The sequence below is a fragment of the Oncorhynchus nerka genome, linkage group LG10, assembly GCF_034236695.1.
Source record: "Oncorhynchus nerka isolate Pitt River linkage group LG10, Oner_Uvic_2.0, whole genome shotgun sequence".
NCBI classification, from domain to species: domain Eukaryota; kingdom Metazoa; phylum Chordata; class Actinopteri; order Salmoniformes; family Salmonidae; genus Oncorhynchus; species Oncorhynchus nerka.
In genome coordinates, this window is record NC_088405.1 from 38,655,534 (window position 1) to 38,676,640 (window position 21,107).

The following is a 21,107-nucleotide window of genomic DNA, read 5'->3' on the forward strand; positions in this document are numbered from 1 at the left end:
ACGTTGAGACTGGTGTTTTGCAGGTGCTATTTCATGAAGCTGCCTTGTGTCTTGTTGCTGTGCTCAGTCTTGCCATGGTGTATGACTTTTGACAGTAAACTGTTTTCAGCAACCTCACCTTGTTAGCTGAGTTTGGCTGTTCCTCACCCAGTTTTGTTCCTCCTACACAGCTGTTTCTGTTTCAGTTAATGATTGTGTTTCAACCTACATATTGAATTGATGATCATTAGCTTTTGCAAAGTTTGTGTTGATCTACACACAATACCCCATATTGATAACCATCATCTTTGCCCATGTTGCCAAAGCAAAACATTTTATTTTTTTACGTATATAAAAAAACTGATACCATTTACATAAGTATTCAGACCCTTTACTCTGTACTTTGTTGAAGCATCTTTGGCAGCAATTACAGCCTCGAGTTGTCTTGTGTATGACGCTACAAGATTGGCACACCTGCATTTGCAGAGTTTATCCCATTCTTCTCTACATATCCTCTTAAGCTCTGTCACATTGGATGTGTGGCATCGCTGCACACCTATTTTCAGGTCTCTGCAAAGATGTTCGATCGGGTTCAAGTCCGAGTACTGGCCGGGCCACTGTCTTGTCTGTGTGCTTAGGGTCATTGTACTGTTGGGAGGTGAACCTTTGTCCCAGTCTTAGATTCTGAGTGCTCTGGAGCAGGTTTTCATCAAGGATCTTGTACTTTGCTTCTTTCATCTTTCCCTCGATCCTGACTAGCATCCCTGTCCCTGCTGCTGAAAAACATCCCCACAGCATGAGGCTGCCACCACCATGCTTCACCGTAGGGATGGTATTGGCCAGGTGATGAGCGCTGCTTGGTTTCCTACAGGCGTGAAGCTTGGCATTCAGGCCAAAGAGTTCTATCTTGGTTTTATAAGACCAGCGAATCTTGTTTCTTATTGTCTGGGAGTCTTCAGGTGCCTTTCGGCAAACTCCAAGCGGGCTGTCATGTGCCTTTTACTGAGGAGTGGCTTCCGTCTGGCCACTCTGTCATAATGGCCTGATTGGTGGAATGCTGCACAGATGGTTTTCCGCAGAGGAACTCTGGAGTTCTGTCAGAGTGACCATTGGGTTCTTGGTCACCTCCCTGACCAAGGCCCTTCTCCCCCGATTGCTCCGTTCGGCCCGGGTGGCCAGCTCTAGGAAGAGTCTTGGTGGTTCCAAACTTCTTCCATTTAAGAATGATGGATGCCACTGTGTTCTTTGTGTTCTTGGGAACCTTCAATGCTGCAGACATTTTTTGGTATCCTTCCCCAGATCTGTGCCTCGACACAATCCTGTCTCAGAGCTCTATAGGCAATTCCTTCAACCTCATTACTTGCTCTAACATGCACTGTCAATTGTGGGACCATAGTGTGCCTTTCCAAATCATGTCCAATTAATTTAATTTACCACAGGTGGACTCCAATCAAGTTGTAGAAACATCTCAAGGATGATCAATGGAAACAGAATGCACCTGAGCTCAATTTCGAGTCTCATAGCATAGGGTCTGAATACTTATATAAATAAGGTGTTTCTGTTTTTTTATATTTTTTTATAAATTTGCAATAATGTATAAACAACTGTTTTTGCTTTGTTGTTATGGGGTGTTGTGTGTAGATTGCTGAGACTTTTTTATTTAATTAATTTTATAATAAGGCTATAACGTTAAAAAAAGTGGAATATGTCAAGGGGTCTGAATACTTTCTGAAGGCACTGGAACATTCTATTGGTTGCGAGAATTTTGTATAATTTAAATTGAACAATTCAAAATTTTGAATCCAGCAACATTTTGCGTATCAGTTAATTTGGTTTCAACTAGAGTGGCTATAAAAAAGTATGTAGAGCCTCTATAAGGCTCTGCTAAAACAGAGGAATCTGTTTTATGTGCTCCACGATGATTTAATCTGCCTTCCTACAAATGCAGAGATACAGTCCTGAAAAGATGAGCATCATCTCTGTCCATACACACATTCCCAACTGCTGCATCTGATTTTGGAAAGGTCATCTCTCTTTAAAACGTAGATGTACTCTCGTAGAAATAGAATCACAACGTTCCATCCCGTGCCTTCAGGTGGATGATTTGATAGTGCTTGTTCTAGTAATAAGTTATATTATCCGTATGCCAAATGGCCTATGAGGTATGTTATCCATGACGGGGCACTCATCTCGCAGCAAGCCCTGTTGTCTCCAATCATGTCCCATGACTATAAAAGATACTCTGAAGGTCCTGCCGCCTATTTCATGTATCTTTAGAGTGGATCTGAGACCTCCCTTGTGTCATGGACAGGACTGTCAGAGTTATATCATCACTTAGGGTGACCTTGTCATGGCCCGCACAGTGGTGCTGAATCTTGTATTTTTTTTCAATCGAGTGGGATCTTCTAGTACTTATCACGGTGGACCTATGATAAGGAAAAAAAATTAAAGGCTACATCCATTTAGTTGAGGAGTCAGGTTTGGCATGAGTACATGAGTACATAAATCCATGAGTACACGAGTGGGGAATACAGCTGATGTTAGAACGGTTATTATAACAGAGACATGGAAAACCATGGTGGTCCTCTGTAGCTTAGTCCTCTGTAGCTCTTGCAACGGCAGGATAGTGGGTTCGATTCCCAGGGCCACTGTCACTGTCTAACCACTGGTCCTGGGATCCATCTCTACGCACACCCGCAGATCATTATGACACTCACCTGGACTCCATTACCTTCCTGATTTCCTCCCCTTTATCTGTCACTCCCTCTGGTTCCTTCCTCAGTCGGTATTGATCCTGCGTTCTTGCGTTATCGCCACTGTTAGGTTGTCTCGTTTCATGTTTGTTGTTCTATTAAACGTTTCGCCTGCACCTGCTTCTCGACTCACAGCGCCTCCGTTACGACCACCCACACATGAAACAAATGTATGCACGCATGACTGTAAATCGCTTTGGATAAAAGCGTCTGCTAAATGGCATATATTAAGAATCAAATTATTGCCAGTGAATTTACAGCTAAGCGTAGGAAAAATAGTTAGTCTGCTATACCATTAGCGCTAAATAGTGAACTTCATGGTGTTAGGTTTCGTCGACAGTAATATGAGGGGTTGTTTGTCCACAGCATTGAACAAGCAGAGGTATTGCCGGTAAATATTTGTCTTGTCTGTGCAGCCACTATATAATCGGTCTTAATAAAAAGGAGGGAAAACAAGCCATGTGAGTGGTCTAGTACCTCCCAGCTATCTTTATCGCTCTGTGTGTGTGTGTGTGCATGTGTGTTTGTGTGTGTGTGTGTGTGTGTGTGTGTGTGTGTGTGTGTGTGTGTGTGTGTGTGTGTGTGTGTGTTTGTGTTTGCATGCATATGTACGTGTGTGTGTGGGTGTGTGTGCATGTGTTAATGGAAGACACAGGAAACCTTGGATTAACTCAACAGTAGCAGACGTTCACAATTCATTACCACACGTTGCAACAATATTAATTGGATACACGTCACCCCAAGGAAATAGTAATGTACAGTAATTGGTAAGGTTTAATTTGATTTTCACTGGTGGATAACAAGTCTTAACAATGGCTTTTTAACCTCGCAAGTCCTGGGTTCGATTTGCAGTAAGTCATTCTGGGAGGCAATTCTTTCTCTTTACTATTTTGGGTTGCAGTATCATGTGACAAATGATCATCGTTATTGTCATCATTTGTCCAAGGATCCATCAGGCTCCATATGAAATCATCTCAAAGCAGTGTTTCTGCACATCGTGATTCAGGTATCAGTCAACACAGACCTAATACATTACACAGTTGTATATTAATTACTACTTATGAGGATGAACAGATCACACTGAGATACATTTTAATTTCTGTAATTGAAATACTAAGTAAATCCATTACATCGAACGCCACTCATATCTGGACGTAACAGTTTAGGGGTAATTGGATAAGCGCATATTTCATAGGGACAAACTAATGGATTGAGAAGCAGAGGAACAGAACAACTGAGTAAGGGAAAGGGAGTATTTTTCTCTGCTGGATACAGTAATAAGAAAAGAACATGTTTCATTCCATGGGCTGTGTAGGCCTGTCTTCACATGATGATCAATAGCTCTGCATAAGGTCTGTTCCCATGCTCGTCTTAATAATGAGACCTGAACACAGCCAAATTCTCTCATTTTGTTTGGCTTTGAAGAATAACAAGGTTGTTAGTTGTAAAGGTTACATTGATTAATATCTCTTTTCTCCCAGCCGTAGATGAGTAATTCTCAGTAATGGAACTTGCTTTGCGGGAAGAATCGATTGGGATTCATGAGAATGATGAAAATCTATCTGTGTGGGATATGGGAGAAATTAACCAGGAGACCAATAGAGGAGGAGATCCAGGCCGAAAATACCTCTGCCCCTTTCTAACACTTTGCATGCTATACTGAGGAACATGCTGGGAGAAGGTAGTTTATTTTCTCACATTAACAGTATCTAAAAAAAGGATTTATGGTCATGGGCATTGGCCGTACAGTATTTACTAAGATGCGGCCTCTGCAGGAGTCAAGGCATCCATATTTCTTGCGCTCCACGGAGCAGAGCAAAGCTGTTGTGCAAGAAGTTGTCAAGGAAGTGAGTTTGTGTTTATCTAGGATGTACCGCCCCCACTTACCGTCAACCAATCATGTCAATGAAGAGCTATATAGAACCCTCTGCATTGTTACAAAATTTGGGAGGAGCACCGGGATGTGGTACGGAGCTTGATTTGGCCTCCGTAAGCCACTGGAGGTTCCACAATTGCGCCTCCGGGCCGCACATTCTCTGGATCACGCAGAAATCTGCTTTAAGCCTAGGTGAGACACATTATGCCTTACAAGACGTTTTCGAAATAAATTATATATTCAGGGCTATACAATAACTATTGTAAGCACACTACCAGAATCAGAGTAACAGTCGAACCATATGGTTAGGCTTATGAAGATGATATTTGTAAAGATGAGGTCATGTTGAGTGTGTTTATAAGGATAAACCACGTTAACCCAAAAGGCACGGTTTGCTGGTGGGTTTCAGGGATGCAGCCAGTTTTCAATAAGAGCAAAACCTTGCTGCAGATTTATTTTGGCTCATACACGGACGGCACTCCTCTTGAGTCAGAGGAGCAGAATCAGCATACCGTCTTGAGTGATGCCATCCATCGATCCCCCCCCCCCCCCCCCTTTGCTGCGTCTGAAGCGCCAGACACCGGTGGAGAGCCAGATGGTGTGTGTTACACTTGTTTTCTTGTCGTCGCGGTAACTGTTATTTATACGTTACCACAACAATGACTGGGCCCTCCAGACTAGAGCTTTTGTTCTCCTCCGAGCTGGAGAGGAGTGGAGGAAAGGAAAGGAGGAGAGGAGAGGAGCGAGAAACGAGTGGGAGACAAAAACAAATGTCCCGATTAGATTATCACCTCCTCAGCCCCCTGTGGAACAACTCATTTCTGGCTTTCTGTAAATCTGGCTGTGTGGGCGTGGGCCCTGCCAGGAAAGTAGAAGAAAAAAAATCCTGATAACTCAATATCACTTCTATTAGCTGGGGGGTACAAGGCCATGGATCCTTATCATGTCACCATGTACAGGAAGCTTAAGGTTGGAGATCAATGATAGATTTTGCACCAAGATCTAGCACCCCAACCTTTACATTCGCTAATCCCCTTCTGTAAGATCTGGGAAAAAGCAATATCACTCTTGAAGGCAGCAAAATATGATGAATTATTTCGCTTAGACATAATCATCAGCAGTGAGCGAAGTAAGGCAAACTGAATTACCCGGCGTTGCCATAACCTTTCTCCAGGGCTCTGGAGCACAGTGTCAGGGGCCCGCTGTTCTAAATGTCTATGATGTTCATAATAGGGGATAGGGGATGGAAGGTGGAAGGAAACTTGTTTTGCTTTCCCAAGTAACATTCTAGCAATTGGTCATCCGTCTCAGCATGACAGGTCATACTGTTGTCATCATCTCTTCAGGAGGTTTACCCCACTCCGGCCATAAGGCTGTCTTCCAGTCTACGTCCTGATATTACAGAAAGGGACAAACTTAGTGAGAGGGCTTTAACACTTCTGCCGGTATTGTTGGCAATGGCATGATTCTTTGCATGAGTTTGTCTGCGACACAAACAGGGACTACTGGGGATGAAAGTTTGGTATTTTGTTAACTCTGGCATATTTAAATTGATTTGGAAACTGAAATGTTGATTCATGCCATTCATGATTTGATTTGATGTGCACTGTCCCTGTCACATAAATGCCAAAATAAGTAAATGTGCTGACTGTGGTTCAGAATGACTGATTCAATGTCTTTGCTTACTCAGCTCACTTAATTCTCATCTCACGCAAGTGTCTGTGCCTCACACCTCCTGTGATTAGTCTGTGAGAACAGTGTTTTTGCGTGTTGATAAGAGAGAAATGGAAGGTCACAAGCTTAGTCAATTCAAAGATGCCATTTACTCGGTTAATCCCACACATTATTACATCTCCTGTTATTGTCAGAGAGAACTGTACGGAGGGGTGGGGTGGTGAGAAAGTTATACACACTGTCATTATACAATCTTTAACCTTACTTATTGAAATGTCATGGATTTTTGCAGTCCAACTGCAAAATAACGCTGTGGCTCAGAAGGAGGTCTGAGCTTCATGCCATTTATTTAGTTAATCCCACATATCCTTACATATTATGTTTTTTTTGTTGTTGCAGAGAGCACTGTACGGAGGAGGGGTGGGGTGGTGAGAAAACCATACACACGGTCATTTCTAAAGCTTTACCCTTACTTATTGAAATGTCATGGGTTTTTGCAGTCCAACTGCAAAATAACACTGTGGCCCGGAAGGAAGCGTGAGCTTTCGCAAGCCCTACACAGTTGATGCAAATGTGAGATGCAAGGGAAGGTGATATGAGATGACAGAGACAAGAAAGGAGAGAGAGAGAGAGAGAGAGAGAGAGAGAGAGAGAGAGAGAGAGAGAGAGAGAGAGAGAGAGAGAGAAAGAGAGAGAGGGGAGAGAGAGAGAGAGAGAGAGAGACATACTGCTTAGGCCTGTGTTTGTCTCTCTGGGTGCTTTGATCCTGGCTTTGGACAGTACATCTGAGCTTGCTTTTTCAAAGTCCTTGACTAATGATGGGCACAATATCAGTACAGACTTCCACACTAAAATTAGTCAAATCAAGAGGCAGCTTGAGTGCTAAGAATAGCGTGGACACGAACCTACATAATGCCCATTCTCTTGATGAGCTCTCATGTGAATGAATGAGGTGTATTGAAAAATGAAGCTACATGAATTGGGACAGGGACAGGCACAGCACTAGATTGACAATGAAAGTTCCCCAGAGATACATTTAGTGATTCAAGTCTAGGATATAATGGTGTTAATCAGGTGCCATCATTTCACATTAAAATGACAAGAATGACAGAATGAGTGCCTTAGATAATTGATTTTTACTTTGTGTGTGCAGGCTTTCCCTGATGCTGGTAACTGTCTTCTCTTACCTAATTATCACCATAACCTTAAAAGTTCAAACCAAACTGACTTTGGGAGTATAGCTGTCCAAACAAAATGACTATTTTTTTTATTTTTTTTGTCACTTAGTGTTACAATCTTTACAATTGTTGCTAGCTTGTTTTATTTGAGTGTGTCTTGGCACAAGTGTCTCTGCTTAGGGGGTCAAACTGGTTGAGTTGTCAGGTCAATGGAACACAGGCAGAACAGAGGGAAACGGTCCATAGAGAATCTCCATAGAGAATCTCAGCCACTCATGCATGTTGGAATGAATTACCTGTGGAAAGAGGTTGACCCTAATGCAGGAGCTACTACTCATTGAACACATCACGGACATTATTCGGCTGACAGAAGCCTCCCAAAACTACCAGAGTATTTCTGATTCAGATATCCACCTACTCTGATAGATAATATGCACTTACTCGCACAGACACAGTCATGTAGCCTAAATGCACATTCGTAAATGCCCTCTTGTTCCAACATGCTAATGGCTCGATTTTCAAATGAATCTGAGGACTACATTTTCCCAAAATCCACCCCGTCAAATTGTGGCCTTACCCCTGACGTTCCTGCTGAAGGTGTTTACCGTGGCGTGAAATGTGGTGATGTCTAAAAATACAACAGGTCAACAGGGGGTTTGGGAGGGGTTAAACGATTGGCCCTCTATTCAAAGAGTGTCAAAATGACTATCTCGAGAAGGCGGTGGGGCCTATCCGGTTATTCTTGGGGCGCGGCTGCCGGACCAGACAGCAGGCTGAGAGAGGGGTAGAGAATGGGGGGGGGGGGGGGTCGAAGACAGCTTGAGGATGGGCAAGAAGGTCACCACAGCCCCTCTTTTAGACACAGCAGAAGGTAGAGGGCAGCGAGGTGACGTGCTGGAGCAGGTGGCATAGCTCCTCTTTTCTCCCTCCATTTTTCTCTTTCCATTCTGTCCTCTTCCACCTGTGGAGGCGGACTCTTCCTGAGGCTCGGCCCAACTTCCCCAGGAATCCAGGATCCAGGTCATTTATCACTGAGATCTACACACACTGTGCAGTTGCTCCATGCGAGACGACTCCACAGCCAGCTCCGTATCGTTGTCAGGTCAAGCGAGGAGTCCCTTTCTGAGCCCTTTTCATTCACCCTTTCAATGAACAAGATAAGACTCCTAAAGAAAAAATGAACCCTCTCCTTTGAGTCAGTCATATCTGTTTGTAATGAGACAATATGAATGGAGACAAATGGCATCTTTCCTAGAATGACAGTGTTGGCTGTAGCCAACAACTCTGTTGGATTTCTTGAATGTCTGTTCAATAGTTGTCAATGGCAGAATGCAGATTTGTAAAACTACCGTCGTGAAAGAAAACTGGTGAACGGATCTGGGTGTTGTTGGGTGAGTATTTAGGGAATGTAGTTCTACGTGGACGTGCACAATTTCATTCTGGAATACGGAGGATTAACAACAAAAAAAGACGAGAGTCTTTCTAACACGCATTGCCCAATGAACACTATCGTCACCATTATAATGATTGGTTAGAGTACAAATCAGATTGATTGACTGTTTCCCCCCCAGTGAAAAACCATCCAACAGGCACCTGGAGACATTTACAGGGCTACGAGTAGATCTCTCTCAAACGTCTGTTATTTTTTGGGGTGTGGGTGACTCTAACCATGTGAGCTACGAAGCCAACAGGCACTCTTGAGTATTTCCCCCTTCTCTCCTCTCTTGTTCCACATAAACTGCAGCCATGGATCGGTTTCACTTCTCTCCGGGTGAGTTGACAGTCTGACAAGACTTGAGAGGCAAGGATACACAGCGTCCTTATTCTGTCACCCTCCTCCACTGGCTTTGACTGGCCCAGACACAATACATTCTAGCCTGTACAGCACATCTAATAAATCACTGTCCTCTGATACAATAACGAAGAGTTTACTCAAGGAGCTATGAAATTACCAACCTTCAACCTGATCTATTTCTGTCTCCTCTCCTCTATTAGTTTAGGGGATGGCTGAGTTGAAAGAGAACTTTTGTCAGTAAGTGAAAGCAGGACAGTGATATTGTGACAGCGTTGCTGCATGCACAGTAATGCGCCACATTGCAGTTGGAGTGGAAGCCCATACATTTATTGTTACAGCTATTCTCTGGGCTATAATATGCAAACCTATGTGATCTTGGGTAGTGTAGTGTAATACAAACATACACACATACAGTATGCCAATACTTTTTTTTAAAGGATTTCAAACATAGCACACAAAAGCATCCACGAATGTCAAGTTCATTTTTATACATCCATGAATGTCAAGTTCATGATAAAAGTGTAGTATCCTGTTTGCTGGTGCACGAGCTGTGGCTGATCCACTGTCTTATTGAATGGGCCAGTCATCAATCTAACGGCCCCCACCTCAATCTCCCACACCAGCTTTCAATGCAAACTGTCCTGATATCATCACCTCCCTCAATCACCCCCATAATCTGCATGCTGACACATTGATAGAGCTGTAGAATGACCTTAGATCTTTTTACATGGCGGTTTATATTGGGATATTTCAGAGTGCAGAGGCTCTTTAAAAGGTCAGGGAAAAGGGTTTGCAACTAAAATCACACAGTGGGACCTGCCTACATGGTATACCCACCACCAGTCTTCAGTTTAAATGTTCTCTTCCGTGCTGAGTTAATAGGATGGGTGCCAGTAGAATGTGCTGTTTAAAAAGGATTGCATAGGGAGAAATGTAAACTGTTTGGACTGCAAAACACAACCTTTTTTCTCAGCGAATCAAGCTGCTTTTATTCACACACATCATTTAAGTCATGAATTTGCCAAATTGCCAAAATGCACGTAATTGCCAAAATAAAGGAAACACCAACATGAAGTGTCTTAATAGGGCATTGGTCCACCCCGAGCTGCCAGAACAGCTTCAATGAGCCTTGGCATGGATTCTACAAGTGTCTGGAACTCTATTGGAGGGATGCGACACCATTGTTCCATGAGAAATTCCATACTTATGTTTTGTTGATGGTGGTGGTAAACGCTGTCTCAGGCACGGCTCCAGAATCTCCCATGAGTGTTCAATTGGTTTGAGATATGGTGACTGACTGACGCACGCACGCACGCACGCACGCACGCACGCACGCACGCACGCACGCACGCACTCACACACACACACACACACCTGTGTGGAAGCACCTGCTTTCAAAATACTTTGTATCCCTCATTTACTCAACTGTTTCCTTTATTTGAGCAGTTTTACCTGTATGCCAATAACACAGAGGGGAAGTCTTTATTTTTACGTTTTTATTTTGAATTCAATTCATTGAATTTTTTATTATCATATTAAATGATCTGAAACAGGTGCACAGAATGGTAGTATGCAAGGTTATTACACGTGTAGTGCTGAATTCACGTGCAAAGACCACCTGGTTGCTATTCTATTGTAATTATTTTAATCCAGATTTACTGAATGATTTTATTGAAGAGTTGATACTGCACTGTACCACTGTTTATTGACCACAACCTTACTTTGGTATAGTCAACTAATGGGGACGCCTGTTCTATTCATTCTATTTCTATGGATTTCATTCTAAGCGATTGCCAAAATCTGATCAGATTACTTTTGAAGCACTGGGCCCTGGACAACATGCATTTTCAGGATTGGATAATTGGTTGATGCTCCCTTGTAATTTTGTTTATTGAGGTTCTGAACATATTATAATAACAGTTAACAGTTTATTTCACTGGCGGTAGCAATGAGAGTCTGTTGAATGGTCTGTCACATTTGTGTACTTTTAGTATATTCCTCACCTTGTACCACAGAAAACACACTTAAATGTGTGTGATATGTGGGAGCACTCCTCTTCAATTGTTAAGGCAGACAGGACCATTTCAGGTCAGATCGAATGGGATTTAAATCCTAGATGTTAGGACTAAATCCCATAGTAATTACTGAAGACATCACAGCTTTAAAAGTATTTGTCCGTGCAGTATTAGTTACGCTTCCTCAACTGGACCTTCACAGTGATGTTGAAACTGTGAGCTCAATCTCTCTGTTTGACCGACCAGCCTGGATAGGGGAAAGAGGGTAAAGGGAGTGAGAGCTAGGCCCTGGGGTCGACTCCTCAATGTGCCTGGGATGCTCTACTTAAAGATCTTTAAATAGGGTTCTTCACATGGATGCGATAGCCCCAGTGACGTACAGTATATCTGCACTTTCGGAGATACCATGGGATGTGCTTTACCTGAGCATCAGGTGGGGAAACTGGGCGAGATTGCGGACAGGACAGCAGGCCATTACAGTATATCTCAAGCAGATGAATCTGTATGTCCCTCAAAGCTACCGTGGGGAAGAATAATGCCATGCTTCCTAACAAGAGGCCATTAAAACGGCCACACTTACTAAGTTACTGTATATTGGGATAAATGTTTGCAAGTGTCAACATCTATCTTAATAACCAACATTGCATTTACAATGTGAGCTGACTTGTCATATGAACCCTGGTCACTGCAGCTTGTCCAGCTCAGTTGATTGGCCTTAATCAGCACAATTCAGTCCTGTGCCCGGGAAAGGGATTGATTGTGACAGTGGACTGAGCGGAGAAGGCTGTAGCTGTTGCGAGCGGTTGCTAAATGATCTCCAGTGGATGTGGAGGCTCAAACGGAGGCTAAACGGGGATGCTGAATGCTCCCCTATCTGCAGCTCATTACCCACCTCTCCATTCCCAGGAGGCTTGGCACCGGTTCGTGCTGAGCGCTCTCCTGCCAGGAGGAGGTTGATTACAACCATTTTTCTCGATGAGGCTTTCTCTCTCTCGCCCACGCTTATACCCCTCTCCTCTCTCCCTTTTTACCTCGCAGCCACCACAGGCAATTCATTTGTTGATTTAGCTTTGTATCAGTCACATAGACAAGAATGCTCAGAGAAAAGTGTGTTGTGAATGACAGAGCAGAATGTTTACTCGCTAAGAGGCTAACAGAAAGCAGCCAGGCATGATGAAAAGACTAAAATGATGAATCATGCATCAGCATCTAGTCCAACAACAGAACACAAGTATAGAAATCAACCCAGATTAGGCTCTTTGAAATGAGATTGCAGTAGTGTGTAGCCGAGCGGGTAAGACAGATGGGAGTGATGTACTGTATGTAGCCAAGGTGGTATTGTATGGGTGTCTGTGAGGGAAACATGCTTATGCGTTTCTCTGCCAGGGCTCCACATACTCCAAACCCAGATGGGCAAAGATATCCTCCTCTGAAGTTGCCGGTAGGAATAGTTTCTGGAGAAAGAACAAAAGACAAAATTGATGGTTGGATTCAGAAACATTGTAGACATAAAATATACACTACATGTCCAAATGAATGTGGACACCCCTTCAAATTAGTGGATTTGGCTATTTCAGCAACACCTGTTTTACACGGGTTTCACACCCGAGCACACAGCCATGCAATCTCCATAGACAAACATTGGCAGTAAAATGGCTCAGTGACGTTCAATGTGGCAATGTCATAGGATTCCAACAAGTCAGTTCATCAAATGTCTGCCCTGCTAGAGCTGTCCTGGTCAACTGTCAGTGCTGTTAATGTGAAGTAGAAACGTATAGGAGCAACAATGGCTCATCCGCAAAGTGGTAGGCCACACAAGCTCACAGAACGGGACCGCCAAGTGCAACACTCACTACCGAGTTCCAAACGGCATCTGAAAGCAACGTCAACGCAATACCTGTTCGTCCAGTGAAGGGAGTTCCAGTGAAGGGAAATCTTAACGCTACAGCATACAATGACATTCTAGATTATTCTGTGCTTCCAATTTTGTGGCAACAGTTTGGGGAAGGCCCTTTCCTGTTTCATCATGACAATGCCCCTGTGTATAAAGCGAGGTCCATACAGAAATGGTTTGTCGAGATCGGTGCGGAATAACTTGACTGGCCTGCACAGAGCCCTGACCTCAACCCCATCGAACACCTTTGGGATTATTTGGAACGCTGACTGCGAGCCAGGCCTAATCGCCCAACACTAGTGCCCGACCTCACTAATGCTCTTGTGGTTAAATGCTGCAGGGACTTGCTTCCAATCTTCCAACATTTAGTGGAACACCTTCCCAGAAAAGTGGAGACTGTTATAGTAGTATTAATGTCCATGATTTTGGAATGAGATGTTCAACGAGCAGGTGTCAGATGTACTGTTTGTTGTCTGCAACATTACAAACACATACATAGACTGTGAGAGTTGACATGGCTTGACGGCAAGAAGCCGTGAGATCACTATATCAATGAGTCAACATAGTCAGTTACTAGACTTTTCTCTTCTGACTCACAACAGTACCCCCTGAACCAAAAATACACAGTTGCTATGATTTGATGAAAATCCAACAAGATGTGCATTAAATCATATAAAGTAGAATGGAGGCCATCATTCTTATGGCCAACATTTGCAACTGAACAGTAAATGTGCCAAAACTGACTATAGCGTAAACACCCAGATTTATATCCAGCTACCTGCGTCCTCCTCACAGTCATAAAAAACTCTGACCTTGCTCTAAGTAACGCTATGTTTCAGTGGTGAGCCTGACTCACCTTGTGAGTGTGAGAGGCCCGGTGAAAAGCTTTAACCCTGACACATTCTGCCTTGAAGTGCTAAACTAGACCTGACACACAGAAATGAGAAGAGAGGAAAAACGTGGCCTTTCCTGCCAGCTAACGGCAGATGATAACCAAGCATAACTGGTAGGAGAGAGTGAAAAGCACTTCTAGGCATATATCCCGCCATGCCGACTTGTTATTTACAATGCAAATGATAAGGGGGATGTTAGAGGCCCTAAGTGCATGCTGGGTAAAAGCAGTCAGGCCAGCCACGGTCCAGTCTGTTTAAACACTCTTTCAGTCTTCATTTGACTTTTATCTCTGTTGACAAGATCTATCTTACAAACAGTCAAGGCTTGGATCTTGATCCTGTCAATTTGATTATCACCTGACTCTCAGCAAATGCAGCCGTGCCTGCAAGGCACACACACACACACATGCGCACACACATACAAAACATATAGAAAACAAAGACTTTACCGTGAAATGCTTGCTTACGAGTCCCAACAATGCAAAACAAAAAAATAGTAACACAAGAAGAATACAATAAAATACACAAGAATGGAGCTACATACAGGGAGTACCAGTATCAGATCAACATGTAGAGGAACGAGTTATTTGAGGTGGATATGTACACGAAGGCAGGTTAAAGTGACTAAGCATCAGGATAGATAATTAGAGTAAAATGAAGAACAGAGAAGCAGCAGCAAATGATGAGTGTAAAACTGTGTGTGAGTGTGCGTGTGTGTGTAATGTGTGTGTGTGTGTGTGTGTGAGTGTGCGTGCGTGTGTAATGTGTATGTATGTGTGTTTGTGTTGTATTGGTCTGCGTGTGTGGTGGTGTATGTGTGTGGGCTTTGTGTGGGAATGTCTATATGGGACTCACAAACTGGATTTGGTCTTATGTAGCAACATTTGAAATTGTGTTTTTTACATTGGATAAAAGTACCGTAATTTCCGGACTATAAGCCGCTACTTTATTCCCACAAGCCGTGTTTCGTTTAAAGGCTGTGTAAAGTTAATTTGTTTCAATGTACCGGTAGGCACCTGCGGCTTATTTATGTACAAAATACATATTTCTTAATAATTCAGTGGGTGCGGTTTATATTCAGGTGCGCTTAATAGTCCAGCAATTACGGTAGAGACGATGCTACAAAATTGCATTTCATACACTGCATTTTTGAGGAACAATGGGAATGTAATTCTGCTTTGAAAGTTGATAAACTTGTAAACTCACTTTTGAGAAAATGGCTTTGAATGTTTTGGTATCTAGTGAAGAGTTCTTCTTTGTCTACACCCATTCAGCATCGTTCACACCCTCTTAAGCTTCAGCCCCACCCATTTCGTTTCGCTCTCGGAGCGTTCAGAGCACACTAGACGCTCTGGCCAATGATTTGTTTACCTCATGAAAACAGCCTAACCAGCACTGCTGTCAACAATTTCATTACGTTTGTTTTTTTGCCGATGTTTACTGACACCGGCCTTATTCAAAGGGTGTTGTCCACTTTAGCTTAAGACATGAAGCTAGCTAGCAAGGTAAACAACGTGTAAGATCACACACATCACGTAATGTTAGCTAACGAGCCAGCCAGCTAACGTTAGCTAGTTAAACAACAATGAACATAGTGTCAAATCATGTCATTACTACCCTGCATGAATCTGTTGGGAGCTAAACAACCAGGTTCAATGTTAGCTAGCTAACATTAGGCTCTAACTAGCAAAGCAAATGGCTCTGGGATGAGAATAATTACATCATGCACGTAACGTTAGCTAGGGTGCCAGCCAGCTAACGTTAGCTAGTTAGCTAACATTACACTTTATCTTAAGACATGTAGCTAGCTAGGTAAACAATTAACCTAGCAAGGTAAACAATGTGTAAGATCACATACATCACGTAACGTTAGCTAACGAGTCAGCGAGCTAACGTTAGCTAGTTAAACAACCATGAACATAGTGCCAAAACATGTCATTACTACCCTGCATGAATCTGCTGGGAACTAACCAACCAGGTTCAATGTAGCTAGCTAGCTAACATATTACCAATACAGACTGAACAGCTCAAATAGACAGAAGCCTTCTATATGGCAGATAAATCCTGAACTCTCAGCATGTCCAGCCCACTCATTACCTCAGCCAATCATGGCTAGTGGGAAGGTTGCTGACTTTTTCTATGGCTTAACCAACAAAGCTAACAATTTTATTCATATTTACAGATGGCATACAAGTTTGTTATTAAGTCACAGGAAAGTTCACATGTTCCAGAAGGCATTTCAAGCCAAAAAAAACGTGTTATGATAAAAATACAAAATAATGTTCAAATAGCTCTCCTGTGAAGTCGTGACTTGTGACATAGGCCTAGTTTCCTGAAGCGGGTCACATATAGTGTGTGTGATTGAGTGTGTAAATGTAACGATTTTCATATGGTGAAGGAGAGTCGGACCAAACTGCAGCGTGTCGATTGCGATCCATATTTATTAAACAAACACGACTAAACACGAACACTACAAAACAATAAATGAAACGAAAACCGAAAACAGCCTATACTTGTGTCAACTAACAACAACCAAGGACATCAAGACACTCAGGACAATCACCCACGACAAACTCAAAGAATATGGCTGCCTAAATATGGTTCCCAATCAGAGACAACGATAAGCACCTGCCTCTGATTGAGAACCACTCCAGACAGCCATAGACTTTGCTAGATAACCCCACTAGCTACAATCCCAAATACATACACACCAAAACCCAAAGACAAAACACACCACAATACAAAAACTCCATGCCACACCCTGGCCTGACCCAATACATGAAGAAAAACACGAAATACTTAGACCAGGGCGTGACAGTAAATGTTTTGTGTATACAGTTGAAGTCGGAAGTTTACATATACCTTAGCCAGATACATTTAAACTTAGTTTTTCACAATTCCTGACATTAGATCCTAGTAAAAATGTCCTGTGTTAGGTCAGTTAGGATCACCACTTTATTTTAAGAATGTGAAATGTCAGAAAAATAGTAGACAGAATGATTTGTTTCAGCTTTCATTTTTTTCATCACATTCCCAGTGGGTCAGAAGTTTACATACACTCAAATAGTATTTGGTAGCATTGCCCTTTGAATTGTTTAACTTGGGTCAAATGTTTTGGGTAGCCTTCCACAAGCTTCCTACAATAAGTTGGGGAATTTTGGCCCATTCCTTCTGACTGAGTCAGGTATGTAGGACTTCTTGCTCGCACACGCTTTTTCAGTTCTGCCCATAAATGTTCTATGGGATTGAGGTCAGGGCTTTGTGATGGCCACTCCAATACCTTGACTTTGTTGCCATTTTACCACAACTTTGGCAGTATGCTTGGGGTCATTTGGAAGACCAATTTGCGACCAAGATTTAACTTGACTGATGTCTTGAGATTTTGCTTCAATATATCCACATAATTTTCCTTCTCATGATGCCATCTATTTTGTGAAGTGCACTAGACCCTCCTGCAGCAAAGCACCACCACAACATGATGCTGCCAAGCCCCTCTTTTCCTCCAAACATAACGATGGTCATTATGGCCAAACAGTTCTAATTTTGTTTCATCAGAGCAGAGGACATTTCTCCAAAAAGTACCATCTTTGACCCCATGTGCATTTGCAAACTGTAGTCTGGCTTTTTCTGGCGGTTTCGGAGCAGTGGCTTCTTCCTTGCTGAGTGGCCTTTCAGGTTATGTCGATTATAGGACTCGTTTTACTGTGGATATAGATACTTTTGTACCTGTTTCATCCAGCATCTTCACAAGGTCCTTTGCTGTTGTTCTGGGATTGATTTGCACTTTTCGCACCAAAGTACGTTCATCTCTAGGAGACAGAAGGTGTCTCCTTCCTGAACGGTATGACGGCTGCGTGGTCCCATGGTGTTTATACTTGCGTACTATTGTTTGTACAGATGAACGTGGTATCTTCAGGCATTTGGAAATTGCTCCCAAGGATGAACCAGACTTCTGGAGGTCTACAGACTTTCTGAGGTCTTGGCTGATTTCTTTTGATTTTCCCATGATGTCAAGCAAAGAGGCACTGAGTTTGAAGGTAGGCCTTGAAATACATCCACAGGTACACCTCCAATTGAGTCAAATTATGTCAATTAGCCTGTCAGAAGTTTCTAAAGCCATGACATCCATTTCTGGAATTTTCCAAGCTGTTTAAAGGCACAGTCAACTTAGTGTATGTAAACTTCTGACCCACTGGATTTGTGATACACTGAATTATAAGTGAAATGATCTGTCTGTAAACAATTGTTGGAAAAATGACTTGTGTCGTGCACAAAGTAGATGTCCTAATTGACTTGCCAAAACTATAGTTGGTTAACAAGAAATTTGTGGAGTGTTTGAAAAACGAGTTTTAATGAAGTCTATGTAAACTTCTGACTTCAACTGTATGTAATCTAACAAGCGTGCGTAGGGTCAGTGGAAGATCGAGTTACAGCATTAAAGCCTTTCCACAGAGATTGAGAGTGCACAGAGAGTGCTACTGGCTCTATTCTTCCCAACTCCATAGTTCAAGAGCAGACAGATTTCAAGAAGCAAATAAGTCAAAATACACACAGTGACTGGGAAACTGGTTGTTACATATAAGAGCTTTGGCCAGTCATTTCTAAAGGTGATTTAGCTCATGGTTCAGGCATCCGTAACAAGATGCATGCTAGCTGTTCAAAAGGCTCTACGGAGAGCTATGGTAAACTCTAAGGTCCAGCTAACAAAGGAAACAGTACAGACAAGGATCAGCTCCAACTACTGACCAATTTAGCCATGGTCTTCGATCAAGTCGAAGCCTGGTCTGTGAAATGTGAGCTCTGTCCAATCCCCCCTGGGGACAACATTGCTTTACTTACTGGCCACCTGAAAGCTTTGACCAAGAACAAATTGTTGCTTTTCTGAGACTTGACTTAAACCCTTTTACTCCAATAAGGAGCATATGTCATGCACAAATGATCCTACCTTCCATGTACTACAATAAGTACTACTTTATTCTGCCATAACACAACTATAGTAAGCACTCCACTTCCAACAGAGTAAGTGTAGCAGTACCAGCTCAGGCCAGAGGGCAGAGGAGCTGGAGTTTGCGTTCCAGCATTTCAGTGTCCTTGCCTTAATTAATGAGCAGCTAATCAGCTGTGTATTTTTTCTGTCCACTGCGTAATTACAGATCTCATGGATGTGAACACAGACATCAGGCCCTCTAAACACTTGCCACAACTCTGCTCTATGTCACTGCCTTCCTGCCATGACACACAGCCTGATGGATGGGCCTGATGAAAATGGTTGGCTGCCACTCAAGAGGATGGGCCTGATGGAAATGGAAATACTTGGCTGCCACTCAAAGAGCCATGCACACACACACACACACACACACACACACACACACAACCTCTACACAATTGAAAAGAACACGCTACAAACACACCTGGTCAAACACTTTCAAACCCACCCCACAACCTCCGTCAGCATCACTGGTCTGGAGATGAAAGCTTCCGGTACCATAACCCAGAGAAGAGCAGCTGCATCCAGGTGGATAGCCAAACTTAAACTTGTCTGGACTTTGCTTCAATGCTAAAGAATAATATACAGCCTTGACCTCTAGGAGTCGGTGGGGGCCCAATTAGGAGAGCCAGAGGGGCCACCAACACCAGGAGAAGTTCAGAAAAAAAGTGTTTATTTGCCCTGTCTTGTTTTGTCTTTGTTTTTGTCCTTCACATTTATTTAATTTTCTTATATTCATCGATTTAACATAGCACTTATTGGTGTAGCATCGAATCCCTCAATCCCTTTATCACTTGGTGTGATTTGACATAAATTAATTGATCCAGTTGCATGATTTATTATTATAATATTTTTTTTCTACTTGATTACCCTCAGCACTTAATCAACCCTCGTCTTCCTCTTATTGTTGTCTTCCTGTCATTGAACTGTCGCAGGTGACCCCTCTGAGCTGTCAACCTCCCTTGATCCCTCAGGTAAATAACCACCCCATGTTCCCCCACCCTCTCCAGACCAGACTGACTTTCAATATGCGGACAGAGCAGGAAGTTGCAATAGGCACATACAACCCAAGGTTTGATACCAGCACAAACAGAAACCCTCTTAAACCTAACCTAACCCCTAAGCCTAAAATTAGCTTCTTCATTTCTTTCTTTTTTTTCTTTCTTTTTTTTTACTTGTGGGGACCGACGAGACTTCTGGTACCCACAAGAATAGTAAAACCAAACACACACACACGCACACCGCACACACATACTACAACAGACCTGCTGTTTTGTGGGTCCTTAGACACAGGGATATGCAAACGGTTGAATAATATGCAAATCCACACACAAAAAAACAACAACTAATAGGAACATGTAAATTTACAAAGGCTACACAAATACGACAAACACACACAACAGGTGGCATGTCGGAGAGTAGGCTACTTTTTTTTTTTTTAAGTAATCTCAGTGTTGATATTCATCATCTAGAGTATAATACATTGGCAGAGATAAGTATGTCTGAAGGACATGGCAATTCAGGACTGTTGTGTTTGTTTTCCTCTGTTGGACAGCAAGCAATGCATTTCATGTATTGAAAGGAAAATAAGTATTTCGACGTAGTCACCTTTTCAAAAATAAACCATTTACATTTGACACCTCTAAAAAGGTTTCCCCTGGACTGAAGAACATATTGTTTCAGTAACAAAGACACACATTCACCTATAGCTTTACCGTATCATATTTCTACAGTCCCCGTCATACTATTCATGTGGGTCTCTCCATTAGAAATCTATAGATACTGTATCAAACCACATCAAGGCTATTACATAAGGCATACCAGCGTGGGCCACATCCTTCCTCCCTCCCTTTGTTTGGATAGTTTCCTCCTTACTGTCACCACCTTGAACCAGGTTGTTATTGCCTAGAGATTGATGAATCGAAAATATTTGGATGGTCTCTAAATTAATCTATCTTTATTGCAGCTTACAGGAAAGGGCTGACAGTGGCGGAAAAGAGGGAGTCGATTTGGGCCTCTGCTGTCCTACTGAAATGATCCACCCACGATCAGAACACACACAC

At 42.7% G+C, this 21,107-nt stretch overlaps 1 protein-coding gene across 2 annotated transcripts in view; it reads right to left on the reverse strand.

Annotated features, from left to right (window-relative positions):
- Nucleotides 1–10,250: 10,250 nt before the first annotated feature.
- The window catches only part of dntt (deoxynucleotidyltransferase, terminal), a 158,367-nt gene continuing 147,510 nt past the window's right edge, over nucleotides 10,251–21,107 (reverse strand). For both annotated transcript variants that reach the window (XM_029669767.2, XM_029669766.2), the window contains exon 11: nucleotides 10,251–12,724. In XM_029669767.2, coding sequence (XP_029525627.1) covers nucleotides 12,638–12,724 — 87 coding nt within the window. In that variant the 3' untranslated portion in view covers nucleotides 10,251–12,637. The remainder of the gene's footprint in view (nucleotides 12,725–21,107) is intronic.